The sequence below is a fragment of the Eubalaena glacialis genome, chromosome 13, assembly GCF_028564815.1.
Source record: "Eubalaena glacialis isolate mEubGla1 chromosome 13, mEubGla1.1.hap2.+ XY, whole genome shotgun sequence".
Lineage (NCBI taxonomy): Eukaryota > Metazoa > Chordata > Mammalia > Artiodactyla > Balaenidae > Eubalaena > Eubalaena glacialis.
Genome location: NC_083728.1, coordinates 28,236,782 through 28,256,520, shown reverse-complemented (window position 1 = coordinate 28,256,520; position 19,739 = coordinate 28,236,782). Strand labels below are relative to the sequence as shown.

The window sequence follows — 19,739 nt, the reverse complement described above, 5'->3', positions numbered from 1 at the left end:
CTATTCGGGGTCTTTTGTGTTTCCATACAAATTGTAAAATTTTTTGTTCTAGTTCTGTGAAAAATGTCATTGGTAGTTTGATAAGGATTGCACTGAATCTGTAGATTGCTTTGGGTAGTATAGTCATTTTCACAGTGTTGATTCTTCCAATCCAAGAACATGGTATATCTCTCCATCTGTTTGTGTGATCTTTAATTTCTTTCCTCAGTGTCTTTTAGTTTTCTGCATACAGGTATTTTGTCTCCTTAGGTAGGTTTATTCCTAGGTATTTTATTCTTTTTGTTGCAATGGTAAATGGGAGGGTTTCCTTAATTTCTCTTTCAGATTTTTCATCATTAGTATATAGGAATGCAAGAGATTTTTGTGCATTAATTTTGTATCCTGCTACTTTACCAAATTCATTGATTAGCTCTAGTAGTTTTCTGGTGGCATCTTTAGGATTCTCTATGTGCAGTATCATGTCACCTGCAAACCATGACAGCTTTACTTCTTCTTTTCCAATTTGGATTCCTTTTATTTCTTTTTATTCTCTGATTTCTGTGGCTAAAACTTCCAAAACTATGTTGAATAATGGTGGTGCGAGTGGGCATCCTTGTCTTGTTCCTGGTTTTAGAGGAAATGGTTTCAGTTTTTCACCATTGAGAACGATATTGGCTCTGGGTTTGTCATATATGGCCTTTATTATGTTGAGGTAAGTTCTCTCTATGCCTACTTTCTGGAGAGTTTTTTTTTTTTTTATCATAAATCGGTGTTGAATTTTGTCAAAAGCTTTTTCTGCATCTACTGAGATTATCGTATGGTTTTTATCCTTCAGTTTGTTAATATGGTGTATCACATTGATTGATTTGCATATATTGAAGAATCCTTGCATTCGTGGGATAAATCTCACTTGATCATGGTGTATGATCCTTTTAATGTGCTGTTGGATTTTGTTTGCTAGTATTTTGTTGAGGATTTTTGCATCTATGTTTATCAGTGATATTGGCCTGTAGTTTTGTTTTTTTGTGACATCTTTGTCTGGTTTTGGTATCAGGGTGTTGGTGGCCTCATAGAAAGAGTTTGGGAGTGTTCCTCCCTCTGCTATATTTTGGAAGAGTTTGAGAAAGATAAGTGTTAGCGCTTCTTTAAATGTTTGATAGAATTTGCCCATGAAGCTATCCGGTCCTGGGCTTTTGTTTGTTGGAAGATTTTTAACCACAGTTTCAATTTCAGTGCTTGTGATTTGTCTGTTTATATTTTCTATTTCTTCCTGGTTCAGCCTCGGAAGGTTGTGCTTTTCTAAGCATTTGTCCATTTCTTCCAGATTGTCCATTTTATTGGCATATAGTTGCTTGTAGTAATCTCTCGTGATTCTTTGTATTTCTGCAGTGTCAGTTGTTACGTCTCCTTTTTCATTTCTAATTCTGTTGATTTGAGTCTTCTCCTTTTTTTTCTTGATGAGTCTGGCTAGTGGTTTATCAATTTTGTTTATTTTCTCAGAGAACCAGCTTTTAGTTTTATTGATCTTTGCTATTGTTTTCTTCATTTCTTTTTCATTTTTTTCTGATTTGAACTTTATGATTTCTTTCCTTCTGCTAACTTTGGGGGTTTTTTGTTCTTCTTTCTCTAATTGTTTTAGGTGTAAGGTTAGGTTGTTTATTTGAGATGTTTGTTGTTTCTTGAGTTAGGATTGTATTGCTATAAACTTCCCTCTTAGAACTGCTTTTGCTGCATCCCATAGGTTTTGGATCATCGTGTTTTCATTGTCATTTGTCTCTAGGTATTTTTTGATTTCCTCTTTGATTTCTTCAGTGATTTCTTGGTTATTTAGTAGTGCATTGTTTAGCCTCCATGTGTTTGTATTTTTTACAGATCTTTTTTTCCTGTAATTGATATCTAGTCTCATAGCATTGTGGTCGGAAAAGATACTTGATACGATTTCAATTTTCTTAAATTTACCAATGCTTGGTTTGTGACCCAAGATATTATCTATTCTGGAGAATGTTCCATGAGCACTTGAGAAGGAAATGTATTCTGTTGTTTTTGGATGGAATGTCCTATGAATATCAATCAATTCTATCTTGTTTAATGTGTCATTTAAAGCTTGTGTTTCCTTATTTATTTTCATTTTGGATGATCTGTCCATTGGTGAAAGTGGGGTGTTAAAGTCCCCTACTATGATTGTGTCACTGTCGATTTCCCCTTTTATGGCTGTTAAGCATTTACCTTATATATTGAGGTACTCCTATGTTGGGTGCATAAATATTTACAATTGTTATATCTTCTTGGATTGATCCCTTGATCATTATGTAGTGTCCTTCTTTGTCTCTTGTAATAGTCTTTATTTTAAAGTCTATTTTGTCTGATATGAGAGTTGTTACTCCAGCTTTCTTTGATTTCCATTTACATGGAATATCTTTTTCCATCCCCTCGCTTTCAGTCTGTATGTGTCCCTAAGTCTAAAGTGGGTCTCTTGTAGACAGCATATATATGGGTCTTGTTTTTGTATCCATTCAGCTAGTGTGTGTCTTTTGGTTGGAGCAATTAATCCATTTACATTTAACATAATTATTGATATGTATGTTCTTTTTACCATTTTCTTAATTGTTTTGGGTTTGTCATTGTAGGTCTTTTTCTTCTCTTGTGTTTCCTGCCTAGAGAAGTTCCTTTAACATTTGTTGTAAAGCTGGTTTGGTGGTGCTGAATTCTCTTAGCTTTTGCTTGTCTGTAAAGGTTTTAATTTCTCCATCAAATCTGAATGAGATCATTGCTGGGTAGAGTAATCTTGGTTGTAGGTTTTTCCTACAAAAGTGAAAGCGTCACTTTAAATATGTCCTGCCACTCCCTGCTGGCTTGCAGAATTTCTGCTGAAACATCAGCTGTTAACCTTATGTATGTTATTTGTTGTTTTCCTTATGTATGTTATTTCTTGTTTTCCCTTGCTGCTTTTAATATTTTTCTTTGTATTTAATTTTTGATAGTTTGATTAATATGTGTCTTGGCGTGTTTCTCCTTGGATTTATCCTGTATGGGACTCTCTGCATTTCCTGCACTTGACTGACTATTTCCTTTCCCATGTTAGGGAAGTTTTCAAGTATAATCTTTTCAAATATTTTCTCAAACCCTTTCTTTTTCTCTTCTTCTTGGACCCCTATAATTCGAATGTTGGTGTATTTAATGTTGTCCTAGAGGTCTCTGAGACTGTCCTCAATTCTTTTCATTCTTTTTTCTTTATTCTGCTCTGTGGTAGTTATTTCCACTATTTTGTCTTCTAGGTCACTTATCTGTTCTTCTGCCTCAGTTATTCTGCTATTGATTCCTTCTAGAGAATTTTAAATTTCATTTATTGTGTTGTTCATCATCGTTTGTTTGCTCTTTAGTTCTTCTAAGTCCTTGTTAAACATCTCTTGTATTTTCTCCATTCTATTTGCAAGATTTTGGACCATCTTTACTGTCATTACTCTGAATTTTTCAGGTAGACTGTCTATTTCCTCTTCACTTGTTTGGTCTGGTGGGTTTTTATCTTGCTCCTTCATCTACTGCATACTTCTCTGTCTTCTCATTTTGCTTAACTTACTGTGTTTGGGTTCTCCTTTTCACAGGTTGCGGGTTTGTGGTTCCCATTGTTTTTGGTGCCTGCCCCCAGTGAGTAAGGTTGGCTTGTGTAGGCCTCCTGGTGGAGGAGACTGGTGCCTGTGTTCTGGTGGGTGGGACTGGATCTTGTGTTTCTGGTGGGCAGGGCTGCGTTTGGTGGGGCAATGCTTTTTAAAAACATTTTAAAATGCTTTTTAGCTTTTCAGACCCTATTATTACATTTTTTTAATGTGGCTACTAGAAAATTAGAAATTACCTACATGATTTGCATCTGTGGTCCATATCCTGTATCTATGGGAAGCACCGCTCTACCTATTGCCTGTTGTCCCACTGGGAATCATGTTGAAAATGCCTTGGCTCAGAGATAGAAGTCATATATCGTCTCCCTTACCCCTCTTCCCTCCTCTCAGTCCCCCATATTTTTATCTTAAATGGCCTCATGAATTTAGGTTATGTTCTTCTGTGGAGAAGGTAGACTTGCTCTCCTCACAGTCGATTTTGCATATCGTTCTTTCTGTGGGAAAAATCTATGAAAAAAGAAAATATGTCTGCTGTTTTCATTCCTGTTGCCCCAAGAAAAGCACATAATATGAGAACCATAAATCTTCATTACAGGGGCTTATTTTGGGCCATCCATGGGCCAAATTCAATGTTGTAGTCAGCATTCCTGGCGCTTGCTTTCTCCTGGGCATGTAAACTAAAATTCTATCTCTTTCTAGCTCTATCTCCTCTGTGAAGCTCCTGAGAGAATGATAACATTATGTAAACTGTGGGTGCTTAAACAGTGTTTATTGAATGACTGATGATAAAGGAAACAGTTCTATGTCTAGTTTATAGACAGCAAAGATAAAGAGGAACTTGGTGTTTTAAAGGAAAGACCCACATCCCTGCTCATCTGCTTCCTCCAGCTCCAGTCATGTTGTCGGCAGTGTCTATGGTGGTGGTGCTTGTGGTGGGGAGTCAGTGGCTGAATCTCTTCTTTTTTTGGTGTCACTCTTGGTAGAAGTAGCAGTGTGTATTATCTTTCCTGCGATCATGGGGTTGGTGGTGGCAGAGTTCACAGTGGTGGCATTTGGGATGACGATGGTGTTGATGTTGGCAAAAGGGTTGACACTTCTGAATTTGGGCAGAAGAGATAAAATATGATTTTTTGTTTGCATCACAACACTAAAATTCTTGGTAAGTTTTAGCAGTTCCTGAGAGTCCTCTTCAAGTGTGTGGAGCATTTCATTTTGTATGTAGTTTTTTATCAATCGAACCACTTTTGGTCCAATACAACATTTTTTCTTTTTGCATTTATCTACCTCTTTTTCATCCATGGCACAGTGGTCTTTGCATCTCCCAAAACCCATTACACATCTTCCCAAACCAAAGTATTCTGCACAAAGAAAAGAGAAAACCAAAGTGCTAAGGTTAATAACTAGATATGATATTAAAATTGCTGGAGCAAGAGGAATAGAGGCAGAGGGAGTTTGTTAATGCTAAATTTTAAGTACAGTGGTTAGGGATGTTGGTGGAGGCAACTGGCAGGCCAAGAGAGTCTTTGTACACCTCTGAAATCCAAAATAAATCTCTAGTCTCCCTTCATTGAATAATTTTAAAAATCTAAAGAGGAAAAGGGAATGCAATTATTTGCTTCAGGATAAGATCTTAGACCTCTAATCGTAGACACTTGTAGAATATCACTATCTCTCCCCATGATCCTAGGAAATACCAACAAGAGTAAAATCTATCATAAAACTAATTCAAGAAAGAATTTCAAAAGAGAATCAGTAAGACTTTCAGAAGTTCTGGGTTCTTGCCAAACTCAGTGGTCCATGACCTCACTCTCCTTGACAATCGCTTGACCTGTGGTTCCTGGGGCATGGTGTTCTATCATTTTCAGCCTCTCTGGACACTATGTCCCTCAGAGGTCTTGTTTATTATCATAGCCTTAACCTCATCTCTATGAAGATAACTCCCACATTGTTATCTATATCTCTAAATTCCCTGCTTAGAGTAGTACCTCATCTTCATCTGCTGGATGATTTTTCCATCCCATTGTTCCATCTATTTCTCTTTTCCAAATCAAGAAGCTTCTCCCTCACTCAACAATTCAACTGATTTTCTATAAAGCACAAGAGATTTATGTAGCACCTAATGTTCACATGCATTTCAATATTGTTTCTCACCGAAGACAACACTGTAAAATTCTTGTATTTTAAGCAGCTACACTGATTAACCCTACTATCTTATGTGGAATTTGAGGCTCAAATTTGACTTTACCCAAGATGACACAGCCATACTGGCTTATATTATAGTCCTTCGTTTAACGTCCCAAGATAAAAAAAAATAGAAACATCTTTGACTCTTTTTTCTTTCCCTTCCTAGACCCATTGCCAATTTAATATCTGGATGATTCTTGTATTTTGAAACAAGTCTCAATGTTTCTATCTTCTTTTAAAAAACAGTGGCCAATCCTCTGATTCAGCTTTTTGCCATGATGTGTTCCTAGATGCTCCTATGGGTAATTTGGGGATTTCTAATAAAACAAAGGCTGAGAGAAGGAATGAAACTCTATAAAAATCTGAAAAATTTGAGATGGAGAACATAGACCTGTTTACTGGATCCTGAGAGGAGATTTTCTGAGTGTAAGGGTAAGGACTTCCTCCTTATTATACCAAGGTACAAACTGATAGGAACTTTTACTTCAAGAGATGGTTTAAATTAGAAAAAGAGCGAAAATGAGGTAGATTTGGCATAAGTCCCAGATGACAGCTATTAGAGGGCAGGAAGGCAGTTTTATATGTTGGATAATTTCTGAGTACACAAACAACACCCTACTTTCTCTGTAGCTTCCTGTGTTTCCCCATCAGACACAGTCTGGGGTTGGAGCCTATGGGGATATGTGGGGGATGGTGTATGACTGATGCAGTACATAAACTTTTCAGCCATATCTTGGGCATCTCATTTTTTAGCGTCTCTTTGGGTTCCCATTATCATGGACAGCCAAATCCCTGCTTCCTCAAACCGCTCCCTCTTAAACCTAGGATTTCACATTACCTGTGTTCACCTGGTACTGTAGCATGAGGCTGGCAAAGATAGGAAAAAGGAGCTTCATGGCTGGGTGCCAGAGAGGAAGCCTTGGATCTGAGTTCGTGTTCTTGAGCTCCAGCCTTTATTGGTATCTTCATGGCCTTAGGCTATGAGCAGTAAAGTGCAGCCAAATCTCACAGCAATTGTGTTTTCTATGATTCTGTTTGAGAATAGCCTTTCCTGAACACCTCATGCAACAAATTTCCTGTTCTTGATCCTGGGGGGGAAATATAAGACACATAAGTTATGAAAGAAAATCCAAACCCTTTACACCTCTCCTTCTTAAGGTTTATTCAGGGCAAGAGTAATACATCTGCTTCACTATTTGTGAGCCTAGTTTTGCCTAAGGCATTTAGTGTATGAGATTCAGAAGAGCAGAACTTGCTATAACCATAGACTCCTGGAGGATAGAGACTCTGTCTTTTTTGTACTCTTGTTTCCAATGGCCAGTATGGGTACTGAATCAACATAAGAACTCAATACATGTTTGTTGAATGAGTTTGTGGGAGGCAGTTCTTGGCATAACTTTAACTTCTTAAAAAAATGAGATATAATTAACATATAACATTATATTAATTTCAAGTGTATATCATAAGGATTCAATATTTGTATATATCTTCAGAAGTGGAATTGCTGGATTATATGGTAGTTCTATTTTTATTTTTTTGAGGAACCTCCATATTATTTGTATAGTGACTGTGCCAATTTACATTCCTACCAACAGTGTACATAGGTTCCCTTTTTTCCTCACCTTTCACATCCTCGCCAACACCTATCTCATCTTCTTGATGATAGACATTCTAACAGGTGTGAGGTGATATCTCATCATGGTTTTGATTTGCATTTTCCTGGTGATTAGTGATGTTGAACATCATTTTGTGTAGCTGTTGGCCATCTGTATGTCTTCTTTGGAAAAATGTCTATTCAGTTCCTCTGCCCATTTTTTAATTGATTTTTTTTTGGCTATTGAATTGTATGAGTTCTTTATATGTTGATAATTCAGATATTAACCTCTTATCAGATGTATGATTTGCAAACATTTTCTCCCATTTGGTAGGTTGCCTTTTCATTTTGTTGATGATATTCTTTGCTGTGCAGAAGTGTTTTAGTTTGCTGTACTCCCACCTGTTTATTTTTGCTTTTGTTAACTTTGCTTTTGGTGTCAAATCTAAAAAAATCATCGCCAAGACTGATATTAAGGAGCTTACTGCCTATATTTTCTTCATGGAGTTTGATGGTTTTAGGTTTTACATTCAGGCCTTTAATCCATTTAGAGTTAATTTTTGTGTATGATGTAAGATAATGGTCCAGTTTCATTCTTTTGCATGTTGCTGTCCAGTTTTCTCAACACCATCAATTAAAGAGGATGTCCTTTCTCCATTATATATTCTTGGCTCTTTGTTGTAAATTAATTGACCTATATGTGTGGTTTTATTTCTGGGCTCTCTATTCTTTCTGTTCAATTGATCTACATGTCTGTTTTTATGCCAATGCAGTACTGTTTTGATTACTATAGATTTGTAATGTATTTTGAAATCAGGGAGTGTAATACCTCCAGCTTTCTTCTTTGTCAATAGTGCTTTTCTATTTTGGGTCTTTTGTGGTTCCACAGAGGTTTTAGAATTGTTTGTTCTAGTTCTGTGAAAAAAGCCATTGGAATATTGACAGGGATTGCATTAAATCTATAGATTGCTATGGGAAGTATGGACATTTTAATAATACTAATTCTTCCAATCCATGAGCATGACATATCTTTCCATTTATTTGTGTTTTCTTCAATTTCTTTCATCAATGTCTTATAGTTTTCAGTGTACAGGTTTTTCACTTCCTTTGTTAAACTTATTCCTAAGTATTTTATTTTTTGATGCAATTGTAAATGGGATTGTTTTCTTAGTTCCTCTTTCTGATAGTTCATTATTAGTGTATAGAAACAACAGATTTTTGTTTATTGTTTTTGTATTCTGCAATTTTACTGAATTGGTTTATTAGTTCTACCAGTTTTTGTTTTTGTTTTTTTTGTGGAGCCTTTAGGGTTTTTAAAAATATGTACTATCATGTCATATGCAAATCTTCACAATTTTACTTCTTCCTTTCTGATATGGATGGATTTTATCTCTTTTTCTTGACTATTTGCTCTGGCTACAACGTCCAATACTATGTTGAATAAAAGTGGCAAGAGTGGGCATTCTTGTCTTGTTCTTGATCTTACAGGAAAAAACTTTCAGCTTTTCATCATTAAGTATGATGTTAGTTGTGGGCTTGTCGCATATGGTCTTCATTATGTTGAGGTACTTTACCTCTATACACACTGTTGAGAGTTTATATCTTAGATGAATGTTGAATTTTGTCAAATGCTTTTTTCTACATCTATTGACATGATCATATGATTTTTATCCTTCATTTTGTTAATGTGGTGTAACATATTGATTGATTTGTGAATGTTGAACCATACTTGGGTCTCTAGAATAAATCCGACTCAATCACAGTTTATGATTCTTTAAATGTATTGTCAAATTTGGTTGGCTAATATTTTATTGGGAATTTTTACATCTATGTTCATCAGTGATATTGGTCTGTAATTTTCTTTTCTCGTGGTGTCCCTGTCAGGTTTTGGTATCAGGGTAATGTTGGTCTCATAAACTGAGATTGGAGGTGTTCCCTCTCTTTTATTTTTTGGAAGAGTTGAGAAGAATTGGTATTGATTTTTCTTTGAATTTTTGATGGAATTTACTGGTGAAGGCATCTGGTCTTGGACTTTTTTTTTGTTGGGAGGTTTTTGTTTACTGACTTAATCTCCTTACTAATTGGTCTGCTCAGCTTTTTTATTTCTACATGATTCAGAATTGGTAGCTTGTATGTTTCTAGGAATGTATCAATTTTTTTTTCTGGATTGTCCAGTTTGTTGGTGTATAACTTTTCATACTGGTCTCTTATGATCATTTGTATTTCTGTGGTATCACTTGTAATGTCTCCTCTTTCTTTTTCTGATTTTATTTACAGTATTTGACTCTACTCTCTTTATTTCTTGGTGAGTCTAGCTAAAGTTTTGTCTATTTTGTTTATCTGAAAAAGCCCAGCTCTTAGTTTCATTAATCTTTTCTATTGTCTTTTTAGTCTCTAATTTATTTCTGCTCTGATTTTTATTATTTACTGCCTTCTACTAACTTTGGGCTTAATTTGTTCTTCTATTTTTAGTTTCTTGAGGAGTAAAGTTATGTTGTTTAGTTGAGATCTTTCTTGTTTCTTGATGTAGACATTTATTGCTATGAATGTTTCTTTTAGAATTGCTTTTGCTGCATCTCATATGTTTTGGTGTGTTGTGTTTCCATTTTGATTTGTCTCAAGGTATTTGTTAATTTCACCTTAAAAATTTTTTTTATTGGAGTATAGTTGATTTACAATGTTGTGTTAGTTTCTGATATACAGCAAAGTTAAACAGTTATACATATACATATATCCAATCTTTTTTTTGTTTTTTTAGATTCTTTTCCCATATAAGCCATTACAGAGTATTGAGTAGAGTTCCCTATGCTATACAGCAGGTTCTTATTAGTTATCTATTTTAATATATAATAGTGTGTATATGTCAGTCCCAATCTCCCAATTAATCTCTCACCCCTCCTTATCCCCTGGTAACCATAAGTTTGTTTTCTACATCCATGACTCTACTTCTGTTTTGTAAATAATTTCATTTGTACCTTTTTTTTAAAGATTCCACATAAAGTGATATCATATGATATTTGTCTTTCTGTGTCTGACTTACTTCACTCAGTATGACAATCTCTAGGTCCATCCATGTTGCTGCAAATGACATTATTTCATTCTTTTTTTTTTTCACGTATATACTGCAATTTTATTTCAATCGCACAAACGAAGTTAGCATGTAGGAAATTTAAATGAAACAGTATGGTAAAAATAGCAGAGAATCAAAAACTCTAATAAGGAAGTACACCTAAAGCATGAGACTTCAACATTCATTAGTGTTTCATCTTGTTTTGATTGACACTTGATGCTTGCAAATTTTGAAACAAACTTTGAGATCATGATGATTATTCTGGAGAGATTTCAGCACCAGCACTAAGATTTGTACATTCAATTGGTTTGCAATTGACTTGTTAGCCATTTACATAGTGTATAGTACAGATTTCTCACAGGTCAGATCACAGTGTTGAAGGAAAGAAGTACCTTTCTGTAATTAGAAAGGATCCCCTAAACTTCACTCAGCTTAAGACATTCAATGTACAAGAGCACGAAAACCATCATAATATTGTGGGTCCAAGGAAAATAGTTTTGATAAGAAAAATAACCTAAGCTTCTGTTTCCCATTTTAATTACTGAAATCTCTAACAATGACAAAACTGTCACATAGGACAACAAATGTATACAGTAATTCAATCAAACTTCTAGGAAAAAACACATTTAGCAATCTGGGATAATGCAGAATGACAGGAAATAAAACATGATTCAACACTGGTTCCTTTTGTCATTTTACACAGACATCATGTTAATATTAGACCAAGGCACAAAACGTTTAGTGCATAAACCAGTTTCTTTTTTAAGATCTAGCATTTTTACTGTAGTCTTTTATCATACTTTGGACCACTTGTACCCAGTACTCTATCCTACTATAGACCGTTTAACTTAATCAACAAAATCAAAAATGATTTCTGACCAGATTTATGGGGAACATAAACATTTGTATCATCAAAGCGTTTGCATAGCCAAAAGTACAATAGTAAAGATGAAAATGCCTTCTGTTTCTTTTAGAAAGTAGTACTTCATAAGCTTGCTGCATCTTTAATGTCTTCACTATTGGATGACAATGAAGAGTTGATAGAAAAAAAGAACTGTATACTTGAATTATGATAGCTCATCCATCACAGATCTAAAAATTAAATTTCTACAGAAACAGGAACTATTTTAACAGGGGAAAAAAATTCCCTCATTCAAACCTCTTTGAAGTGGTAATGGCTGCAAACTTGCAGCACTTAGAAAACTATGCTATCAACAAGTTCTGTCTTATGAACTTAGATTAAGAAATCTAGAAAGCAGATGAAAGTGGATTATGTCTTCAAAATTTTAGTAAAACTACTGATAATCAAAGGTTTCAAAGCAAATATGGCACATAACAACTCAAGCATAAATCAAGATGGAGAGCCTGGAGAATTGTGATTTCCTAAAATTTCAAAAAATTCTATCATTGCAACATACAGGATTTCTCCCTTATTTTAATCTTAGAAGTTTCAAAGAAAAGGGAGTGGATAACATACACACACATGAGTGCCCACACAAACACGCACGCACGCACAAACGGTGGTAAGTAGAGTATCTAGTTCCTTCTTCCCACCACCTAAGTCTCACTTTATTTATTAAAAGAAAATTATGCAGGACACCCCTCATTGTTTTCCCTTTATCTAATGATTTCTGTGACCTTAATTGCTGCCATCATTGTTACTTTTCTAGTATTTCAGCATAACAAGGTTCAAAAGCAGCTTTGTAGTCAGGAACGTGTACCTGAATACCTGTATAACTGCAGGGTGCCTAGGTAATAACAACTGCCAAACTCAGGGATGGAACTTTTGAGTTCCACAGTAAGGTGTAATTCATGTGAAGCTCAGAATCATGTTTCAGACCACTGAACTTACTCAAGTTAAAATACAAATAGCTGAAGACATGATGTAAAAGATTAAGTACTTGGTGCTGTTAACATATTTACCAATTAAAGTCACAAAATATTCCTCAGAAATTAACTTTAAATAAAAAATTTTTCCTTCCCTTCCTCCCGCTCCCCTATACTCTACAAAATGTTTTCCCTGGGACTAGGCCTTGAAAAGGCCACCACATATTAGTTTGACATGCATTACTGTCTGCAATTTAAAAGCTAATTTTGTGGTGGTTGTAATTACATTATAAAAATGTCCACGTGCACAAATCTAAAAAAGGTTAAAAACCTACAGTGAATCTACAATACACTGTTTTACATTTGACCACTGGTTTGTGTTATGTAGGAGTCACAGATTTGGTAAAGCATTGTAACAATTTAGGAAGGCATCTAAATCTTTAAATTCTGGACAAATTTTATGTTTGAATCTACCAAATTGCATGAAGGCTAAACTCGAGAGACTTCCTATCATTCTAAAATTCCTCACTCTGAACAAATCATTTTTAGGACACTTTCTTATAACTATCACCCTTTGAAAGCACATACAATTCCATTTGTTCCACATTTTACATTCTTTTTTATGGCCGAGTAATATTCCATTGTAAATATGTACTACCTCTTCTTTATCCGTTTATCTGTTGATGGGCATTTAGGTTGCTTCCATGTCTTGGCTATTGTAAATAGTGCTGCAATGAACATTGGGCACTTCTTTTTTTAACTTTTTATTTTATATTGGAGTATAGCTGATTAACAATGTTGTGATATCTTCAGGTGCACAGCAAAGGGACTCACTCATACATATGCATGTATCCACTCTCTCCCAAACTCCCCTCCCATCCAGCCTGCCACAAAACATTGAGCAGAGTTCCCTGTGCTATACGGTAGGACCTTGTTGGTTATCCATTTTAAATATGGCAGTGTGTGCATGTCGATCCCAAACTCTCTAACTATCCCTTCACCCCCAACGCTTCCCCCCTGGTAACCATAAGTTCGTTCTCTAAGTCTGTGCATCTGTTTCTGTTTTGTAAATAAGTTCATTTGTATCATTTCTTTTTAGCTTCTGCATATAAGGGATATCATATGTTATTTCTCTTTCTTTTTCTGACTTACTTCAGTCAGTATGACAATATCTAGGTCCATCCATGTTGCTGCAAATGGCATTATTTCATTCTTTTAATTGTTGAGTAATATTCCATGGTATATATGTACCACATCTTCTTTATCCATTCCTCTGTCGATAGACATTTAAGTAGCTTCCATGTCTTGGATATCATAAACAGTGCTGCAATGAACATTGGGGTGCACATATCCTTTCAGACCATGTTTTTCTCCTGATATATGCTCAGGGATGGGATTGCAGGGTCATATGGTAGCTCTATTCTTAGTTTTTTAAGGGACCTCCATACTGTTCTCCATAGTGGCTGTACCAATTTACATTCCCACAAACAGTGTAGGAGAGTTCCCTTCTCTCCACACCCTCTCCAGCATTTATTGTTTGTGGATTTTTTTGATGATAGCTATTTTGACTGGTGTGAAGTGATAACTCATTGTAGTTTTGATTTGTATTTCTCTAATAATTAATGATGTTGAACATCTTTTCATGTGCCTCTTGGCCACCTGTATGTCTTCTTTGGAGAAATATCTATTTAGGTTTTCTGCCCATTTTTTTGACCGGGTTGTTTGTTTTGATATTAAGCCTCATGAGCTGTTTGTAAATTTTGGAGACTAATCCCTTGCCAGTCACATCATTTGCAAATATTTTCTCCCAATCTGTGGGTTGTCTTTTCATTTTGTTTATGGTTTCCTTTGCTGTGAAAAGCTTTTGAGTTTAATTAGGTCCCATTTGTTTATTTTTGCTTTTATATCCATTATTCTGGGAAAATGATCTTGCTGTGATTTGTGTCAGACAGGGTTCTGCCTATGTTTTCACTAGGAGTTTTAAAGTGTCCAGCCTTACATTTAGGTCTTTAATCCATTTTGAGCTTATTTTTGTGTATGGTGTTAAAGAATGATCTAGTTTCATTTTTTTACTGTCCAGTTTTCCCAACACCATTTGTTGAAGAGACTTTCTTTCCTCCATTGTATAGTGTTGCATCCATTGTCATAGATTAATTGACCACAGGTGCATGGGTTTATCTCTGGGTTTTCTATCCTGTTCTACTGATCTATATTTCTGTTTTTGTGCCAGTACCATATTGTCTTGATTACTGTAGCTTTGTAGTATAGTCTGCAGTCAGGGAGTCTGATTCCTCCAGCTCCGTTTTTCTTTCTCAAGATTGCTTTGGCTATTCGGGGTCTTTTGCATCTCCATACAAATTTTAAGATTTTTTGTTCGAGTTCTGTGAAAAATGCCATTGGTAATTTGATAGGGATTGCACTGAATCTGTAGATTGCCTTGTGTAGTATAGTTATTTTGACAATATTGATTCTTCCAATCCATGAACATGGTATATCTTTCTATCAGTTTGTGTCATCTTCGATTTCTTTCATCAGTGTCTTATAGTTTTTGGAGTACAGGTCTTTTGTCTCCTTAGGTAGGTTTTTTTTTTAAACATTCTTTTTTTTTTTTTTTTTAATAAATTCAGTTCTTTATTCATTTATTTATTTATTTTTGGCTGTGTTGGGTCTTCGTTTCTGTGTGAGGGCCTTCTCTAGTTGCGGCAAGTGGGGGCCACTCTTCATCGCGGTGCGTGAGCCTCTCATTATCGCGGCCTCTCTTGTTGCGGAGCACAGGCTCCAGATGTGCAGGCTCAGTAATTGTGGCTCATGGGCCTAGTTACTCCGTGGCATGTGGGATCTTCCCAGACCAGGGCTTGAACCCGTGTCCCTTGCATTGGCAGGCAGATTCTCAACCACTGCACCACCAGGGAAGCCCCTCCTTAGGTAGGTTTATTCCTAGTTATTTTATTCTTTTTGATGTGATGGTAAATGGGATTCTTTCTTGAATTTCTCTTTCTGATCTTTTGTTGTTAGTGTATAGAAATGCAACAGATTTCTGTGTATTAATTTTGTAACCTGAAACTTTACCAGATTCATTGATGAGCTCTAGTAGTTTTCTGGTAGCATCTTTAGGATTTTCTATGTATAGTATCATGTCATCTGCAAACAGTGACAGCTTAACTTCTTTTCCAAATTGGATTCCCTTTATTTCTTTTTCTTCTCTGATTGTCATAGCTAGGACTTCCAAAACTATGTTGAGTAAAAGTGGCAAGAGTGGACATCCTTGTCTTGTTCCTGATCTTAGAGGAAAGGTTTCAGCTTTTCACCATTGAGTATGATGTTAGCTGTAGGTTTGTCATATACGGCCTTTATTATGCTAAGGTAGGTTCCCTCTATGCCCACTTTCTGGAGAGCTTTTAACCATAAATTGGTGCTGAATTTTTTTTTTTAACATCTTTATTGGAGTATAATTGCTTTACAATGGTGTGTTAGTTTCTGCTTTATAACAAAGTGAATCAGTTATACATATACATGTATCATCATATCTCTTCCTTCTTGTGTCTGCCTCCCTCCCATCCTCCCTATCCCACCCCTCTAGGTGGTCACAAAGCTCGGTGCTGAATTTTGTCAAAAGCTTTTCTTACATATATTGCGATGATCATATGGTTTTTATTCTTCAATTTGTTGATGTAGTGTATCACACTGATTGATTTGCAGATACTGAAAAATCCTTGTATCTCTGGGATAAATCCCACTTGATCGTGGTGTATGATCCTTTTAAAGTGTTGTTGGATTCGGATTACTAGTATTTTGTTGAGGATTTTTGAGTCTATGTTCATCAGTGATATGGACCTGTAATTTCCTTTTTTTGTGGTATTTTTGTCTGGTTTTGGTATCAGGGTGATGGTGTCCTCATAGAATGAGTTAGGGAGTTTTCCTTCTTCTGCAACTTTTGGGAACAGTTTCAGAAGTATAGGTGTTAGCTCTTCTCTAAATGTTTGATAGAATTCGGCTGTGAAGCCATCTGATCCTGGACTTTTGTTTGTTGGGAGTTTTAAAATCACTGTTTCAATTTCAGTGCTTGTGATTGGTCTGTTCATATTTTCTATTTCTTCCTTGTTCTGTCTTGGGAGGCTGTACCTTTCTAAGGATTTGTCCATTTCTTTCAGGTTGTCCATTTTATTGGCATACAGGTGCTTGTAGTAGTCTCTTATGATCCTTTGTATTACTGTGGTGTCCATTGTAAATTCTCCTTTTTCATTTCTAATTTTATTGATTTGAGTCCTCTCCCTTTTTCTCTTGATGAGTCTGGCTAAAAGTTTATCAATTTTGTTTATCTTTTCAAAGAACCAGCTTTTAGTTTCATTGATCTTTCCTATTGTTTTCTTTGTCTCTATTTCATTTATTTCTGCTCTGATTTTTATGATTTCTTTCCTTCTACTAATTTTAGGTTTTGTTTGTTCTTCTTTCTCTAGTTGCTTTAGTTGAAAGATTAGGTTGTTTATTTGAGAATGTTTTTGTTTCCTGAGGTAAGATTTTATTGCTATAAACTTCCCACTTAGAACTGCTTTTGCTGCATCCCATAGGTTTTGGATCATTGTGCTTTCATTTTCATTTGTCTCTAGGTATTTTTTGATTTCCTCTTTGATTTCTTCAGTGATCCATTTGTTGTTTAGTAGCATTGTTTGTTGTTTAGTAGCATTGTTGTTTAACCTCCACGTGTTTGTGTTTTTTTAAATAGTTTTTTTCCTTGTAGTTTATTTCTAATCTCATAGCGTTGTGACTGGAAAAGATGCTTGATATGATTTCAATTTTCTTAAATTTACCGAGGCTCACCTTGTGGCCCAGCATGTGTTCAATCCTGGAGAATGTTCTGTGTGAACTTGAGAAGAATGTGTATTCTGCTGTTTTTGGTTGGAGTGCTCTGTAAATATCAATTAAGTTCATCTGGTCTAATGTGTCATTTAAGGCCTGTGTTTCCTTATTGATTTTCTATCTAGATGATGTGTTCATTGATGAAAGTGGAGTGTTAAAGTCCCCCACTATTACTGTGTTACAGTAATATTGATTTCTCCCTTTATGGCTGTTAGTATGTGCCTTACACATTGAGATGCTCGTATGTTGGGTGCATATATATTTACAATTGTTATATCTTCTTCTTGGATTGATCCCTCGATCATTATGTTGTGTCCTTCTTCATCTCTTATAACAGTCTTTATTTCAAAGTCTATTTCTCTGATATGAGAATTGCTACTCCAGCTTTCTTCTGATTTCCATTTGTGTGGAATATCTTCTTCCATCCCCTCACTTTCAGTCTGTATGTGTCCCTAGGTATGAAGTGGGTCTCTTGTAGATAGCATATATATGGGTCTTGTTTTTGTACCCACTCAGCCAGTCTATGTCTTTTGGTTGGAGCATTTAATTCATTTACATATAAGGTAATTATCACTATGTGTATTCTTATTGCTATTTTCTTAATTGTTTTGGGTTTGTTTTTGTAGGTCTTTTTTCTTCCCTTCCTCTTTTGTTCTCGTCTCTTTTGGTTTGATGAACATTGTTGCGTTTGGGTTGCTTTTTCTTTTTTGTGTGTGTATCTAATGCAGTTTTTGGGTTTGCTGTTTCCATGAGGTTTTGATATAGCAGTCTATATATGTACAAAAGTTTTTATTTATTTATTTATTTTTTAAGTTGTTAGTCTCTTTCCCCCCTAGAGGGGTTCCTTTAGCATTTGTTGTAAAGCTGGTCTGGTGGTGCTGAATTCTGTTAGCTTTGCTTGTCTGTAAAGCTTTTGATTGCTCTGTCAAATCTGAATTGAGAGCCTTACTGGGTAGAGTATTCTTGGTTGTAGGTTCTTGCCTTTCATTGCTTTAATATATTGTGCCATTCCCTCTGGCTTGCAGAGTTTCTGCTGAGAAATCAACTGTTAACCTTATGGGAGTTCCTTTGTATGTTATTTGTCATTTTTCCCTTGTTTTTAATATTTTTTCTTTGCCTTTAATTTTTGTCAATTTGATTACTATGTGTCTTCGCATGTTCCTCTTTGGGTTTATCCTGTATGGGACTCTCTGTGCTTCCTGGACTTGGTTGACCATTTCCTTTCCCACGTTAGGTAATTTTTCAGCTATTATCTCTTCAAATATTTTCTCAGGCCCATTCCCTTTCTCTTCTTCTTCTGGAACCCCTATAATTCAAATGTTGGTGCATTTAATGTTGTCCCAGAGGTCTCTTAGGCTGCTTCATTTCTTTTCATTCTTTTTTCTTTATTCTGTTCTGTGGCAGTGATTTCTACCATTGTCTTCCAGGTCATTTATCTGTTCTTCTGCCTCAGTTTTTCTGCCATTGATTCCTTCTAGTGTATTTTTTCACTTCAGTTATCTTATTGTTCATCTCTGTTTGTTTGTTCTTTAGTTCTTCTAGGTCTTTGTTAAACATTTCTTGCATCTTCTCAATCTTTGTCTCCATTCTTTTTCCGAGATCCTGGATCATCTTCACTATCATTATTCTGAATTCTCTTTTCTGGAAGGTTGCCTATCTCCACTTCATTTAGTTGTTTTTCTGGGGTTTTATCTTGTTCCTTTATCTCTGACATAATCCTCTGCTTTTTCACATTCTCTAACTTGCTGTGATTGTGGTTTTTGTTCTGCAGGGTGCAGGACTTCTTGCTTCTGCTTTCTGCCTTCTCATGTATGGGGCTATCTAAGAGGCTTGTGCAAGCTTTCTGATGGGAGGAACTGGTGGTGGGTAGAACAGGCTTTTGCTGTGGTAGGCAGTTAAAACTTTAATCCATTTGTTTGCTGATGGGTGAGGCTATGTTCCCTCTCTGTTAGTTGTTTGGCCTGAGACGACTCAGCCCCTGGGTCCTGGTGTGAACAAGACTTTGTGTGTGTCCTCCAAGGGTGGAGTCTCTGTTTCCCCCAGTCCTGTGGAAGTCCTGCAATCAAATCCTGCTGGACTTCAAAGTCGGATTCTCTGGGGATTCCAACTCCCATTGCTGGACCCCCAGGCTGGGAAACCTGACGTGGGTTTCAGAACCTTCACTTCCAGTGGGAGAATTTCTGTGGTATAATTATTCTGCATTTGGTGGTCACCCACCCGGAGAGTATGGGATTTGATTTTATCGTGATTTTGCCCCTCCTACCATCTCATTGTGGCTTCCCTTTTTTCTTTGCATGTGGGGTATCTTTTTTGGTGGGTTCCTCTGTCTTCCTGTCGATGGTTGTTCAGCAGTTAGTTGTGATTTCAGTGTTCTTGCAAGAAGAGGTGATTGCACATCCTTCTACTCTGCATCTTGATCTAAATCTGCACGTATCTTTTTGAATTAAGGTTTTCTCCAGGTATATGCCCATAAGTGGGATTGCTGGGTCACATGGTAGTTCTATTTTTAGTTTTATAAGAACCTCCATACTGTTTTCCATAGTGGCTGTATCAATTTATATTCCCACCAACAGTTTAACAGAGTTCCCTTTTCTCCACACCCTCTCTAGCATTT

General features: G+C 35.9%; 1 protein-coding gene across 1 annotated transcript; it reads right to left on the bottom strand.

Moving 5' to 3' along the window:
* Window positions 1-4,505: 4,505 nt before the first annotated feature.
* Window positions 4,506-6,673, bottom strand: DEFB129 (defensin beta 129). The gene is made up of 2 exons (XM_061209662.1): window positions 6,616-6,673; window positions 4,506-4,951 (listed from the first exon to the last, which is right to left on the bottom strand). Exons 1-2 carry the CDS (start codon window positions 6,671-6,673, stop codon window positions 4,506-4,508), a joined length of 504 nt encoding a protein of 167 aa, XP_061065645.1.
* Window positions 6,674-19,739: the final 13,066 nt, after the last annotated feature.